The sequence below is a fragment of the Macaca mulatta genome, chromosome 16 (assembly GCF_049350105.2).
Source record: "Macaca mulatta isolate MMU2019108-1 chromosome 16, T2T-MMU8v2.0, whole genome shotgun sequence".
Taxonomy (NCBI): domain Eukaryota; kingdom Metazoa; phylum Chordata; class Mammalia; order Primates; family Cercopithecidae; genus Macaca; species Macaca mulatta.
The window spans coordinates 59,448,789-59,462,514 of NC_133421.1; the positions used below are offsets into that span (position 1 = coordinate 59,448,789).

A 13,726-nucleotide genomic window follows, 5' to 3' on the forward strand; every position below is an offset into this window, starting at 1 on the left:
AGGCACAAAGTTGTTAGGTGAATGAATGACCTCAGGCAGGGAAAAGTAAACAAAGGGACAAGAAATTCCTTTCTTTGGGCCTCAGTTTCCCAACAAAGACGCTAAGCCTAAGAGCTTTTCTGGGTTTGAGGAAGAACTCCCCATATATACCCTGCTCAGGCAGCCCCTCCAACCCCCTCCAGCCCTGCCTTTACCCCTCCCTCACAGCCCATCTGGCTCCCTGCAGAGCTAAGATAATCTTCCCATCTGTGATACCCTTTGCTCAGGGATGATACAACCATTATCCCATTTAGTCACCTTAACAGCCCTGAGAGCTGAGTGGGTGGCCCCCCACCTTTCAGATAAGGAAGGGGGGTGCTCAGAAAGATGGAGTTACTTAAGTGACTGCCCAAATGGTATGGCCCTGTCTCCAGTGACCCTGGCCCACAGGTGTTCCCCTGGTATAACTGGGTGCACACCCAAGAGGGACTAGGAAAGGGGAAGGGATACTACAGGAACTCTTACAATCCTGCTTCTGAGCTAGATTTATGTGGGACCCTGCCCTCTTTAGAAATTCAAGCACTGCCCTCTTTAGAAATTCAATTCAACTAACCCTTTAAGGAGGTAACTCCTTCTTCCCAACCCATTTACAAAATCCCATCACCGAGTGCACATCTCATCCCAGGAGGGAGAGAGGAGCTGCCGAGCAGAAAGCAGACTGGCTGCAGGGACAGAAGACACCAAGGGCACCCTCCCTCACAGCTGCGCCTGGACCTCCTGCGAGAAGAGGAAGCCTTAGGGGTCCTTATTGTACCCTGAAGACCCCAGAGAGAACCAGAAGTGCTGAGGGGTTGCAGGCCGGTCTCTTACCTTCTCTGGGCCTCGAATATTTATCCATATGAGGCTAAAGGTACCTGCCTCACCAACTCATTCATGAGGGTCAATGGGACGACAGTGGCAAGAGGGCTTGGCACACTGCCCAGACTGTTCCAAAGCCAGGGCTGGGGCTGCCAAAAAGGCCACCTGTGCTTCACCATGCTCCATCCTCCTTCCTTGCCACCTCCCCAGGCCAGGCTCCACTTGTCCAGCTCTCTGACTTCCTGGCAAGGTTGAGTGGGCTCCAGCTAGGAAGGGGCCAGCTGACCTTGTTGGCCGGAGCACTAATCCCCTCCAGATGGGCTGGTGGCTTGCAGTGAGGGCCTGGCTGCCCAGACAGAGCTGACTCTGGTCCCAGTGACTATGTGTGGCTGTGTGTGACCATGTGAAGGGAGCAACTCCATCCAGTCTCCCGGTTCCTTCCTGCTTCACTCCTCCCCACTGCTGACATCCCCCACAAGCAGTGGCCCCATGAAGGCCTTCTTGTCTCTAGTAGCCTCTTTTGGCTCTCTGTGTTGCTTAGCTTGGGGGCTGAGGATGCCTGGCTCAGCCGATTCCCAAAGGCCTCAGAGAGACAGCTCCTCCCCGTGCTTTCCCCACTCCCTGTCAGCCCCATCACTCTGCACCTGCCCTTCCCAAAGCAATTGTCCCAGTCCCCATCCCTCAACCCATGGAAGCTAGATGGGGTTTCTGGAGCCTGGGAAGATGTATGTGTCAAGGACGGGACTCAGGAGCATTTCCCAACATTTAGGGGAAAGAATGAGGTCACAGGAAGACTTTCTCTGCAGCAAGAAGGACTCAGATAGATTTGGGGAAGGACTTCCAACCCAACATGTTCCAAACAAAAGAGAACTCTTTCTTTGGACCAGCTTGTATGAAAGCAGATGGATGGACAACATGACCTCCTGCAACGAGGACTTGCTTCCATCTTTTCGAGGCTGGGGCTAGATGGATACCCCAAAAGAAATGTATTAGTCGTGACAATAGCAGCTCCCACAATGCACCAGGGCATATGCAACGTCACCATTCTGTGAAATATAAAAGCTGATATAAAGCATCTCTGCCCCTTCTCCGGCTCAACACAAGAAGACAATGGGGAGGGGAAGGCAGGTTCCCTTCTTAACCTCTTTCTGAGGGCAAGGATTGGGCTTTCCCCTTCCTGGGCCAGTCCACACCCCCATGCCCACCCGTGGGCATCTTTACTTGGTTTTAGTCCCCTGACCTCAGTTCAGGGACTAAATTCATTCAGGCTACAATGACCATGGAAGGGGCAGGGACAGTCTGCTGACCTCTGGAAGATGAAGGAGAAATGGGAGAAGGCAGAGGAGTCAGGTGGGGGCTCCCAGAGGAAGCAGCCCTGAGCTGCTGGTTCCCAGGCTGGAGCCTGAAGCCCCTCCCTCATAAGCAAAGCTGACGCCCTCAGGTTACCACGGGACACTGTTAAGTTTATTCTAGGGTGAGTGGGTGCCCAAGGGGGGCAGTGAGTATGGCCGAGGTCACCTGGTGGCAGGGTGCTCAGGGATGGCCACAGGTTCTATAGGGCCCTGCAGGGCCTGAGTCTCTAGTCAGTTGGGATGCTTCACCTTCTGCCCCAGACCAAGGGGGTTGGGGCAGTCATGGATGTAGCAGTTTTCGTAATTCACAGGGATCAGTGATGGGCATTGAGCAGGCTTGATTCTCACATACATATGCAGTGGCCTGGTCTTCCAGCCGTCGGAGGGTACTCAGGAAAGGCAGCTGGCGGGACAGGAAGCTCGAGGGGTCCCCATCAGCCAGAATCAGCACCTAGGGCAGCAGCAGAGCAGGGAGAGTCACCTGCTGGGTTGGGGGGCCCATTGGCAAGGCCCACTGGGAAGTTCCCCCTTCCCAACATTCCGAGGGGAAGGAGACGTTGAGGAGCTGAGGATGGGAGGGGGCAGCTCTAGGGAGGTGGGGGGTGGGGCTCACAGGTTCGGGTACCTTGTTAGGAATGTAGACAGAGTGGACACACTGCACCAGAGCCTTGGTATCCTTGGCCTGGCGGTCTCCACAGATCACGATCTGACCAGAATAGAGAGGTCACTCCGGTGTGTCAGGGGAGGGAGTGGCTGAGCTCTAGACCACCAGGGTTTCCCCATCCTCCCTCCGCCCCACCCTATATTCCTAAGGAACAGGGACTCATCTCAGCTGCCAGGATGAGTTAATGCTTGGCAAGTGGGAACACACACACACACACATACACACACACTCACACACGAGAATACTGAAGTGGAAATGTCACACATATACACAATGGTACAGATACAAACACGGGGAGACACACACCCGGAAGACCCAAAGCACACAGGGATCCATCCAGACAGACACAGAGTAGTCACACACACACACACACACACACACACACACAGTGGATGCCTACACAGAGGCAGATACCATACACACAAACAGCAGACACACACGCATGCAGGCAGACACAGAGGCAAACCTGCAGATGGGGCATCCACACGCAGACAGACAAACACACACGACGAACACTCACACCAACATCCCCCTCAAAGGTACGTGCACAGACACACACCTCAGGGTCACACACACCCGGAAGTACACACACACCAATAACACAGGACCGACAGAAGCAATTACGCTGATACCAAGACGTACAGAGAAACACTTCATCAGCCACCATGGACTCATATTAATTTCTGCCTCCCTGTCTGACAGGCACCTCCACAGGCCCGCACACACACAGACCTGAGCTCTGGGGACAGCCCAGGAACCCCACCTCCTGTTCCCATCTGCTATCGCAGCCCCAGCTTCCCTCCTACCCGAAGTCCCAGCCCAGGTGCCCTCACTCCCCACCTGCTTGAGGGTCTGCTGCTGGGCTGAGAGGGCGCGGACCATCTCGGGCAATGCTACTGGGACACGGCGCATGCGCTCGGAGAAGGCAGTCAATAGGCACACACACTTGTCCATCCAGTCCTTGTGACCCGTGAAGCCGTGCAGCCGGAGCAGGTTGTGGGCTGACACGGAATTGGCGCTGGGCTCTGCGCCATCCTGGTCTGCAGCACACGGGGAGGCAGGGGGTGGGGGTAAAGGAGGGTCATTGAGTCCCAGGACCCTGCCCCAGGACTGTATCCAGGGCCACTTGGGGGATGAGACAGAGAAAAGGCCCTGCCTATCCCGCCCCTTCCCCACTCTGGGTGTGGATGCCGCTCCAGCAGTTATCAGTACTTTGCTCTCTTTTATGGCACCCTCCACTCTACCTGTCCTAGCTTCAACTGTTGGTCTCCAGGCTCCCTCCTCGCTGCTGATACCTCTGTCCAGCCATTCAGCTGCTCAAGCTAGAGCAGCACCATCCTGACCCCTTCCTCTCCCTCTCCCTCTGCTTCTAATCCATCTGTGTCTTGCCAGGGCTGCGGCCAGAAGAGATCCAAATCCCACGTCTCCCTATCTCATACTTCCACATGCTCTGAACCTTCACCAATGCCTGCCTGGACTGAACACGACTAATGGCCTCCTAACTGGTCACCTGTTTCCCCTACCCCCACTTCTCTCCACCAGTGATCAGAGTGACCTCCTTAAACCCATACCAGAGCAGGTCACAATCCGCTTAAAACCTCCTTGCCAGCCGGGCATGGTGGCTCACACCTTAGTCCCAGCACCTGGGAAGCTGAGGCGGGAGGATCACCTGAGCCCAGGAGTTTGAGACCAGCCTGGGAAACACAGTAAGACCATATCTCTTTTCTTAGAAAAAAAAAAAAAAAAAGACGACTTCCGTGCCCTGCTGGCCTCAGCATTCTCCTCGGTGCCCTCCAGGAACACGTGGGCCCTGCCTGTCCTCCAGGATACAGGCTGCCTGCTCCAACCTGTCATGCGCTGCTCCCTGTGCCTGAACTCTCTCAGCTTCTCCGTGGCCACATGGCCTCTCTTTCCCTCCAGGCCTTGGTTAAATGACACCTATCACAGGTGTACTCTAATTGCTCCCTAGGCTGAGTTGGGCCTCCTCTGCGGTTCTCTCCCAAGGCCCTTTTGCTCACTCAGTTAACATTTCTTAAGCACCTACCATGTGCCAGAACCACACTAGACCCTGGGGATACAACAGTGGCAGAAAGTCCTGATCTTTGAGGGGCTAAAATTTGAGGGTCGGGAAAGAAACCTTTAACCACAGACAAGGCACATGGGTGATAGGGAGCAGGTACACATAAAGCATCCTACTTCACGGCACTCACCACAATTTTAACTACACATCTGTGCATGTGTTTTTGCATTATTACTGCATATTCGCTGTCTCCCCTACCACACTGTAAGCTTCATGAGAGCAGGGACCAAGTGAGCCTTGGTCAATATCTGAATCCATGGGTGCCAGTTACTGTGCTAAGCATGTTTACAGAATGGCTAAATTCATCTTTACATCAACCCTGTAAGGTAGTACCAATGTTAGCTCCATTTTACTTATTAAGAAACAGGCCAGGCATGGTGGCTTTCACATGTAATCCCAGCACTTCGGGAGGCCGAGGTGGGCAGATCACATCAGCCCAGTAGTTTGAGACCAGCCTGGGCAACATGGAGAAATCCCATCTCTACCAAAAATTAGCCAGGCATGGTGGTGCATGCCTATAGTCTTAGCTACTCAGGAGGCTGAGGTGGGAGAATTGATTCAGTCCCAGAGGCAGAGGTTGCTGTGAGCCAAGATCATGCCACTGCATTCCAGCCTGGGTGACAGTGAGACCCTGGAAAGAAAGAAAGAAAGAAAGAAAAGAAAGAAAGAAAGAAAGAAAGAAAGAAAGAAAGAAAGAAAGAAAGAAAGAAAGAAAGAAAGAAAGGAAGGAAGGAAGGAAGGAAGGAAGGAAGGAAGGAAGGAAGGAAGGAAGGAAGGAAGGGAAAGAAAGAAAGAAAGGAAGAAAGAGAGAGAGAAAGAAAGGGAAGGAAGGAAGGAAGGGGAAAAAAGGAGAGAGACAAAAAGGAAAGAAAGAGAGAAAGGAAAGAAAAAGAAAGGAGAGAAAGGAAAGAAAAAGAAAGGAAAGAAAGGAAGGAAACGAAACTGAGGCTGAGTTTAGTGATTCATGCCTGTAATCCCAGCACTTTGGGAGGCCAAGGTGGGAGGATCACTGAGCCCAGGAATTCAAGATCAGCCTGGGCAACATAGCAAGACTCTATCTCTATTTTAAAAAAAGAAAAGGAGACTCAGAAATATTACAGCAGCCAAAAATCACACCATTAATAAGTAGGAGAGACACAAAGCCAGGAGGGCTTCGGCCCACACCAGTTCTTCACGCACGCTGCACTTAACACCTCCCAGGACCCCAGACTAGCCCTGCACCCCCACTGACCGTCCTTCAGACGCAGGGGCAGGCCAGCCCCCAGCTCAGCCTCACTGCAGAAGTAGCCGCCACCCTGGGAGTCCCAAAAGAGCCTGTCCTGTGTGTCCTGCAGCCGCAGAGCCCACTCGAGCCACGCACTCTCCTGTGAGGCCTCATACAGGTCCAGCAGGCCCCGCACCACGAAGGCGTAGTCCTCCAGGAAGCCCCAGCAGGGTGGGTTGCTGGGGGACAGGCATTAGGGGAGGGGCTGGGGAGAGTCCCAGGAGAGAGGGCCTTTCCCAGAGGAGGCCCGTTCACACATTTGTTCACTTAACCCTCCAGATGAACCCTCTTGGGCAGGTGTCATCAACCCACTTCCCAGATGAGTAAATGGGCCCAGGGAGGCTACAAACTCACAGCAAGCACCTGGCAGAGCCAGGACTGGAGTCCACATGGAGTGGAGAAGTAGGGCAGAGGTAAGCTGGGGACGTGTGGGGAGACGAGCCCTCCCAGTCTACCCAGCCCCCAACCTGTGCTCCACAGTCCCCCCAGAGCCGGTGTAGCAGGTCCGCATCAGGCGGCCACTGGCCACATCAAACATGTGCCGCTTCAGGAACTTGGCACCATTGGTGGCATAGTTGATCAGCCTGTCTTGGCCCAGGACAGCCCCGGTCACAGCATAGCCTGACACCATCAAGCCTGGAGCCAGGAGAGACAAGTAGTGGTGAGAAGCTGGCCAGGACCCTCTGGGTAACTCCACCCCATCACCTTGGGCCCCAACAGCTCCCTGGAGCCATGGGTGATCCCTGAGATCTTGGGCTCCAAAGCCAGACATGGCGGGGTTCCCAGCCCTTGTGTGTGACCTTGGGAGGGTTACTCAAGTTCCTTAAGCCTCTGTTTGTCAACTGAGAGTAATAACCCTAATAAAGGGAGAGTGAGCAGTTAGCAGGTGCCGAACAGACGGGGCTTTGTGAAGGGGGATCCTACAGACAGGCTGGGTCTCAGATGTGCAGCCCCACCATTCCAGGCAGCCAGCATCTTGCTGTCCAGGTGCGGCTTGGGCCGATGCTTCCGGGCCTGGAAGAGCTTCTCCAGCCCTGTATTGAGCAAGGTCCGCACGGCCTCCACATCCAAGCCAAAGCGGGCAGCGGTCAGCTCCAGCGAGTACCGGACGGTCAGCACATTCTGGCCCTGCAGCTCCCCCTTGGGGTCCTGAGGAGAATGGCCTTTGTCTGCGAGCTCACACGCCTGGCAGGCTCCAGGGCCCGTCAGGTGACCCCAGAAGTCCTCACCTGACTGGGGCTGATGTTACCAGCCTCTGTGAGGCCGTAGTGCTTCATGAGGAGCTGGCCTGAGGTCAGCGGCTCGGTGGCGCCCAGCACAGGCTCCGGGAGGAGCTGCTGAACTTCTTTGACCGTCCACACATAGTAGGCACCCTCTTTGGGCCGCATGCCCCGCTCTGGGGGCGAGTCTGCATCCTCCGCGCTATAGAAGCCTCCGGACTGTGGGGAGGGGAGAGTTGGCTGGCCCTGGTCCACAGGGCAGTGGAGGCGCCAACCCCTCCCATAGCCAGGCCCGCCTGCCACCATGGACACACACCCGGTGGCTCAGGCTCCGAGCCACGTACTGCAGGATGCCTTTGGCCACGTCAGAGTAGAATTCATCACCAGAGATCTAACAAAGGGAAGAAAGGAGACTGAACAGAGGCCACTGGGAGGCCCAGGTGGAAGGGGACAACATTCTCCGAGGCAGGTTGGGGATGGAAGCCTGGGTAGTGGGTACATGGGAGGGAACAGGGGATTCAGATTAAGAGGAGCCGCAGTCACCAGTAAAGCCTTGGGAGGGGCAGCCAGAGTGAGATGCCTGTTCTCTGGGCTGGGGTCAGGGATCACCTGGAAGGCCTGCGAATAGGCCACAGCAAGCTGTGCCTGGTCATACAGCATCTTCTCGAAGTGAGGGACGTGCCACTGGCAGTCTGTGGAGTAGCGGTGAAAACCCTGTACCAAGTGGAATACAAAGCTGGAGGCTAGTCCCAGCCTCTGCCCCACCCCACAGCCCTCTGCTGCGCCTCCAGGGAACACCCAGTGTCTGTTACCTGCCCCACATGGTCCCGGATGCCCCCGTTGGCCATCATTTTCAGGGTATGCAAGGCCATCTGCTGGGCCCGAGAGCCATCCTGAGTCAGTCGATGGCTGAGCCAATAGGAGAACAGGAAGCTCAGGATCACTGTGGGGGCACCAAGAACATGGGGGTGAGAGAATGGGAAAGTGGGGACAGAGATCAGGGTGGTCAAGAGGCCTTGGGCCAGGCAGAGGCTGGGAGTTCACTCAACAGGCAGTCTCTAGACAGGCTGTGGGGTCAACAGTCAACCCACAGGACAGAAGGTAATAGCCCGAGCCAGAAGTCAGAATACCATTGACTCACAGAGGACCAGAAAGTTACTTGTCCCCCCAGAGCCCAGAATGTCATTAGCCAAGCCAGGGTCACTGGGTCACTGACCAAGTCAGGGGACAGAAGGTCATCACCTAGGTCAAGGTGAGAGAGTCACTGCTGATACCAGCAGTCGGGTCTTCACCGATAGCTACCGACAGGCTAGGGGCAAGGAAGTCACTGCCAGTCAGGAGGACAGGATGCTATGGGTGAGGCCAGGAGCCAGTAGGTCCCTGACCAGCATAGGAATCAGAAGGCCAAAGCCCGGGCTAAGGCGGGCATGGGGCACTGACCCGGCGTGGGAAACTTGGGGGCCTCAGCGAAGCCACCGTATTCCTCATCGTAGCCCTCGTCCAGCTGCTGGAAGCAGCGATTGTTCATGGTGGCGGCAGAGGGCGGCAGCTGGCGGTCACCCATGCTGATTTCTGATCGGGCCAGTAGGGCAGTGGTGACACGCTGGCTGTTTTCTAGCAGGGTGTTCTTGTTCTGTTTCCACTGCGGGAGGTGGAGGCACACCTGGAGGTCAGCTGGGGAGAGGGGCTCTTCTTTCCTAGTCCCCCACCCTGGTCCCCTAACGCCCCCAGGCACACCCACCTGTTCTCGTATTCTCAGCAACACTGTGCGGAAGCCGACTCGGGTCAAGCCATCCTCAGGAGGGAAATAGGTGCCCCCCACAAAGGGCTGGAGGTTGGGAGTCAGCCACACATTCATGGGCCAGCCCCCGCCGCTGCTGGTGGCCTGGCGGAGAGAGGGCGAGGGTGAGGGGAGCTGCCCTGAGCCCATGTGGCGCGCACACTCCCGAGGAGGACTGCTCACCTGCACGAATGTCATGTACACCTTGTCCACGTCGGGCCGCTCCTCACGGTCTACCTTCACGCTCACAAAGTCCTCACTGAGCAGGCGGCCGATCTCCTCATTCTGGAAGGACTCCTCTTCCATCATGTGGCACCAGTGGCAGGTGGAGTACCCGACTGAACAGGGCCATGGGGAGAGGTCAGGGGGCCAGCCACGGGTCAGAGGGAGGCTGGCCAAGTGGCCCTGGCTGGATGGAAGACGTCTTGGCCTCTAGTCTCCTGGAAGACCCGCCAGGCCAAGAAGACCCTCCCCCATCCGCTGCCACTCCCTGCCCACAACCCCATATCAGGGAAGGTGGGAGCATTACCTGAGAGGAAAATCGGCTTGTTTTCTTTCCTGGCCTTGTCGAAGGCTTCCTGTCCCCAGGGGTACCTAGGCCCAGCAGGGTGGGGCATCACTCAGTAGCCCAGGGGGTCTGGGAGGGGTCTAGGACCCCAGTGATTCCAGGCAGGGCCCCGGGAGAGTGCTCACCAGTCCACGGGATTGTAGGCATGTTGTAGGAGGTATGGTGACTTCTCGTGGATCAGGCGGTTGGGGACCCTCTGGGGTGTAGATGAAGGATGGCTTCCCTTCCCTCCAGCAGGCATGGGCACTGAACTACTGACCGTCGCACTTCGGTCCTTGTCCCGGGAGGAGCTACCCCTGGTGAGGACTGGTGCATCAGGCAAGCTGGGGGCCTCCACCCACCTTATCCCAGGCCCCCCAGCACCTGCCCCACTCCACTCAGCACCCCGGTAGGACCGCTGCTCCCAGCCCAACCCACCTTTCTGAACCATGGGGGAGACTGTGGCCTTTGTGCTCCCCCTTATGTTTTTTGGGGGGTGAGGAGAGGTGGCTCATTGGGGGCTCCTTGCCAGGTTAGTCTCCCCCAACCTCCTGGACCTGGTGGTGGGAAGGATGGCTGTGAGGTCAGGGCGGGTCACAATGGGCAGAATGGTTCTTGGGGCTCCATTCTTACCCCTCCCGGGGCCCCTCCCCGGGCCCTTCCTGGAGCAGCTGCTTGGAGGCATCTCTCTGGCAGGCCTGGGTGTGGCCCCACTGGAAGGCAGCCCACTGTTGGTGGCTGCACAGGCCAAGAGCAGTAGGGTCTGGGACTGGACCAGGTGAGGGACAAACAGAGGAAACTAGACATGGGGACTCCCTCACTCAACGCCCACCTGCTGGGATTCCTGTGGGGCCAGGTCCTGGGCCAGACCCCAGGACACCTAAGGAATCAGAGACCTCAGGGAGTTCAGCCTGGAAGTGGGCAGTGCAAGCTGACCTAAATAACGAAAGGTCCATGCGGCAATAAAGGGCTGTGACAGGACACAGGGTACTATTGGAGAAAGGCCCTTGACCCAGCATCCAGCGCTGGGGTGCAAGGAAGGCTTCCTGGAAGCGGTGTTAGAACAGTCCCTGGGGAGTTGGCACTGCACTGGAAGGAAGGGGAGGGGAGGGAAGGGAAAGAATGAGGACGGGAGGGGAGGGGAGGGGAGGGGAGGAGGACCTTACTGCCAGGGCCAGGTCTCAGAAGCATACTGGAGGTGGGGTGGGGGAAGGGCCAGGCATGCAAGGGTGGTCCAGACAGGCACTGGGGACCGGTGCCCGGGAGACCCTCCACTGAGCCCGCAGGCAAGCGCAGGGAGTGCCCGTACCTGCGGCTCGCGGCGAGGCCTACACCGGCGCGGGGTAGCAGAAGTACGCTGCCCAACCAGGCCCGTGCGCCCAGCATGGCTGCTCCGGACCATGGGCCCGGCCGCTACGGACAGGAAGGGAGGGCAGGAGACTGTGAGGGGCGGGTCGGGCACCCACGGAGCTGCGGGCGGGTCTTCGCTGGGACTTGGGACAGTGTGGCTGGTCTCCGAGCATCACCCTGCGGCCGAGCACAGAATTGCAGATCAGGCACTCCGGCCTTGGGAGAACCCATTCTGTGCATAACATTGGGCTCTGCCCCTGCCTGGGGAGGACAGCCCTTCTCATGCGAACAGGGAGAGTTGTGGGATCCAGGGCTGGGGGATGCTAGGGCCATGGGATGCCAGAGCTTCAGCTCATTTTGTCCAACCCCTGCCCCTTTTACAAATGAGAAATGAGATGCAAGGCGAAGGCGTACCTTGGCCAGGTCCACCAGCTAACAAGCTTTGTTTGTGGCAACCTCCTCATCTCTCGGTCCTACTCAAATCCTACCCACTCCAGGAAGCCTTCCTTAAATAATACTGATGAGCCCATTTTATGTCTCATAGGTTACACATGGCCTCATTGGCTACATTCAGCCAATATCTATTAAGTGTCTGACGTCTGCTGCTCTGTAAGGCACTGGGTATACAATGGTGGGCAGAGAGAAATGAGGCTCCTGCCCTCACACGGCTCACAGTCTGTTGAGAGCGGCAGATGCTAATTCAACAGCCATACCAATGAATCTATAAACACCCATGTGACAAGTCCGTGAGGGTACAACGTAACAAGTGACCTGATCTGGTGGAAGGGGCAAAGGATGAAGGCTTCCCTGAGGAAATCACATTTGTGAAGACATGGAGGATGAGAGGAAGGAACTTAGAGGGCGCTCAGGGGGAGTACTGGGGAAGGAGGCAGAGGTACAGTTTGTGCAAAGGCCCTGTGGCTTGTCAGTGAGTGAGGGGTGAGCAACTGCAGAAGGAGGGAAGACAAGGAGTAGATGAGGGCAGAGGCAAGATCTTGGAGAGACTCGTGAACTGTGAGAAGGGGATTTTTATTTTTTGAGATGGAGTCTTGCTCTGTCACCCAGGCTGGAGTGGAGTGGTGTGATCTCGGCTCACTGCAACTTCTGCATCCTGGGTTCAAGGCTGGTCTTGAACTCCTGACCTCAGGTGATCCATCTGTCTCAGCCTCCCAAAGTGCTGGGATTACAGGCATGAGCCACCGTGCCCAACTCAATTTTTTTTTTTTTTTTAGACGGGATCACGCTCTGTCACCCAAGCTGGAGTGCAGTGGTTTGATCTTGGCTCTCTCTTGCAGAGAGAGGTCCTTTGCTGACCTCCAGCCCTAGGTTCAAGCGATTCTTGTGCCTCAGCCTCCCAAGTACCTGGGACTACAGGCGCGTGCCACCACGCCCAGCTAATTTTTGTATTTTTAGTAGAGACGGGGTTTTGCCATGTTGCCTAGGCTGGTCTCAAACTCCTGACCTCAAGTGATCCATCTGCCTCAGCCTCCCAAGTGCTGGGATTACAGGTGTGAGCCACTGTGTCTGGCCAGAGAAGGGGATTTTTGATGATAGTAGAAGCAAGCTGTTGAAAGGCTTTAGTCAGGAGGGTGACCTGGTTGGATCTGCATTTTGGAAAGATCCCACCAGCTTCCCAGTGGAGAATGAACTGGAAAGGCGCAAGAGTGAAAGCGGGGGCAGATAGGAGGCTATAGCAGCACCCAGGGGAGATGGGAGAGCAGAGATGCAGAGAAGGGGATGGGCTGGAGGTCGGTCAAGGAGGAAACGTCATCAGGATTGGCAGCGACAAAGAAGGCAGTATCCAGGGTGACTTGGAAGGTGGGACCACTCCCTTAAGAGAGGGCATGGGGTGGGGAGCGGGGACAACTCATGGGGTTCATTGTTGGACCTGCGGGTTTGAGATGTGCATATGGAGACAGTGATGACACTGCTCGGAGCACAGAGGAGAGGCTGTCAGGAGAGAGGATTGGGGGTCTTGACTGTTGAGATCATGTGGGTGTGGAGCTGATTCAGGGAGACCGTGCAGCAGAGCAGAGAAGAGGGCTCAGGTCCAGGCTTGAGTGAGCCTGTGAAAGACACAGATAGAGGTCGGGCGCGGTGGCTCACGCCTGTAATCCCAACACTTTGGGAGGCTGAGGAGGGTGGATCATCTGAGGTTGGGAGTTGGAGACCAACCTGACCAACATGGAGAAACCCCATCTCTCCTAAAAATACAAAATTAGCCGGACATGGTGGCGCATGCCTATAATCCCAGCTACTTGGGAGGCTGAGGCAGGAGAACTGCTTGAACCCGGAGGCGGAGGTTACAGTGAGCCAAGATTTCACTATTGAACTCCAGCCTGGGCAACAAGAGCGAAACTCCATCTCAAAAAAAAAAAAAAAAAAAAAAAGAAAGAAAGAAAGAAAAAGAAAGACACAGACGGGGAGCAGCCAGGGTGCAAAGGAAACCCAGACAGGGCAGCACGCCAGAGACGAAGGACAGAGTGTCTACATGTCAGACTTCTGAGGGGCCAGCCTGGCTAGGACAGAAAAACGTCCACTGGCTTCAGCAACACGGAGGCCATTGGTGTGCTTAGTGGGCGTCGTTCTAGTGAAGTCAGGCTGACAGCAGAAGTCGACCAGTCAGCTGAGG

At 56.2% G+C, this 13,726-nt stretch overlaps 1 protein-coding gene across 5 annotated transcripts; it reads right to left on the reverse strand.

Moving 5' to 3' along the window:
• Positions 1 to 2,279: 2,279 nt before the first annotated feature.
• Positions 2,280 to 11,161, reverse strand: SPATA20 (spermatogenesis associated 20). 5 transcript variants are annotated; one of them, XM_077971177.1, is made up of 18 exons: positions 11,054 to 11,161; positions 10,681 to 10,833; positions 10,183 to 10,301; positions 9,891 to 10,061; positions 9,727 to 9,791; positions 9,381 to 9,535; positions 9,159 to 9,302; positions 8,858 to 9,059; positions 8,230 to 8,360; positions 8,027 to 8,131; positions 7,734 to 7,808; positions 7,427 to 7,636; positions 7,154 to 7,346; positions 6,665 to 6,833; positions 6,165 to 6,376; positions 3,694 to 3,893; positions 2,815 to 2,895; positions 2,280 to 2,640 (listed from the first exon to the last, which is right to left on the reverse strand). In XM_077971177.1, the coding sequence occupies exons 3-18, from the start codon at positions 10,257 to 10,259 to the stop codon at positions 2,470 to 2,472; spliced, it is 2,361 nt and encodes a 786-aa protein (XP_077827303.1). In that variant the 5' UTR covers positions 10,260 to 10,301; positions 10,681 to 10,833; positions 11,054 to 11,161; the 3' UTR covers positions 2,280 to 2,469. The 5 variants fall into 5 exon arrangements, with proteins under 5 accessions (XP_077827303.1, XP_014974783.1, XP_077827301.1 ...); XM_015119297.3 differs by lacking the exon at positions 10,681 to 10,833; XM_077971175.1 differs by lacking the exons at positions 10,183 to 10,301; positions 10,681 to 10,833 and adding an exon at positions 10,577 to 10,624.
• Positions 11,162 to 13,726: the final 2,565 nt, after the last annotated feature.

Bases quoted from the DNA above. Each gene is read 5' to 3' on its own strand.
- SPATA20 (XM_077971175.1), bottom strand. From the start codon at position 11,130: ATGCTGGGCGCACGGGCCTGGTTGGGCAGCGTACTTCTGCTACCCCGC. The intron at 7,347-7,426 runs GTGAGGACTTCT...CATTCTCCTCAG, and splicing joins GTAACATCAGCCCCAGTCAG to GACCCCAAGGGGGAGCTGCA. The intron at 6,377-6,664 runs GTTGGGGGCTGG...CCTGTCCCCCAG, and splicing joins GGGGGGACTGTGGAGCACAG to CAACCCACCCTGCTGGGGCT.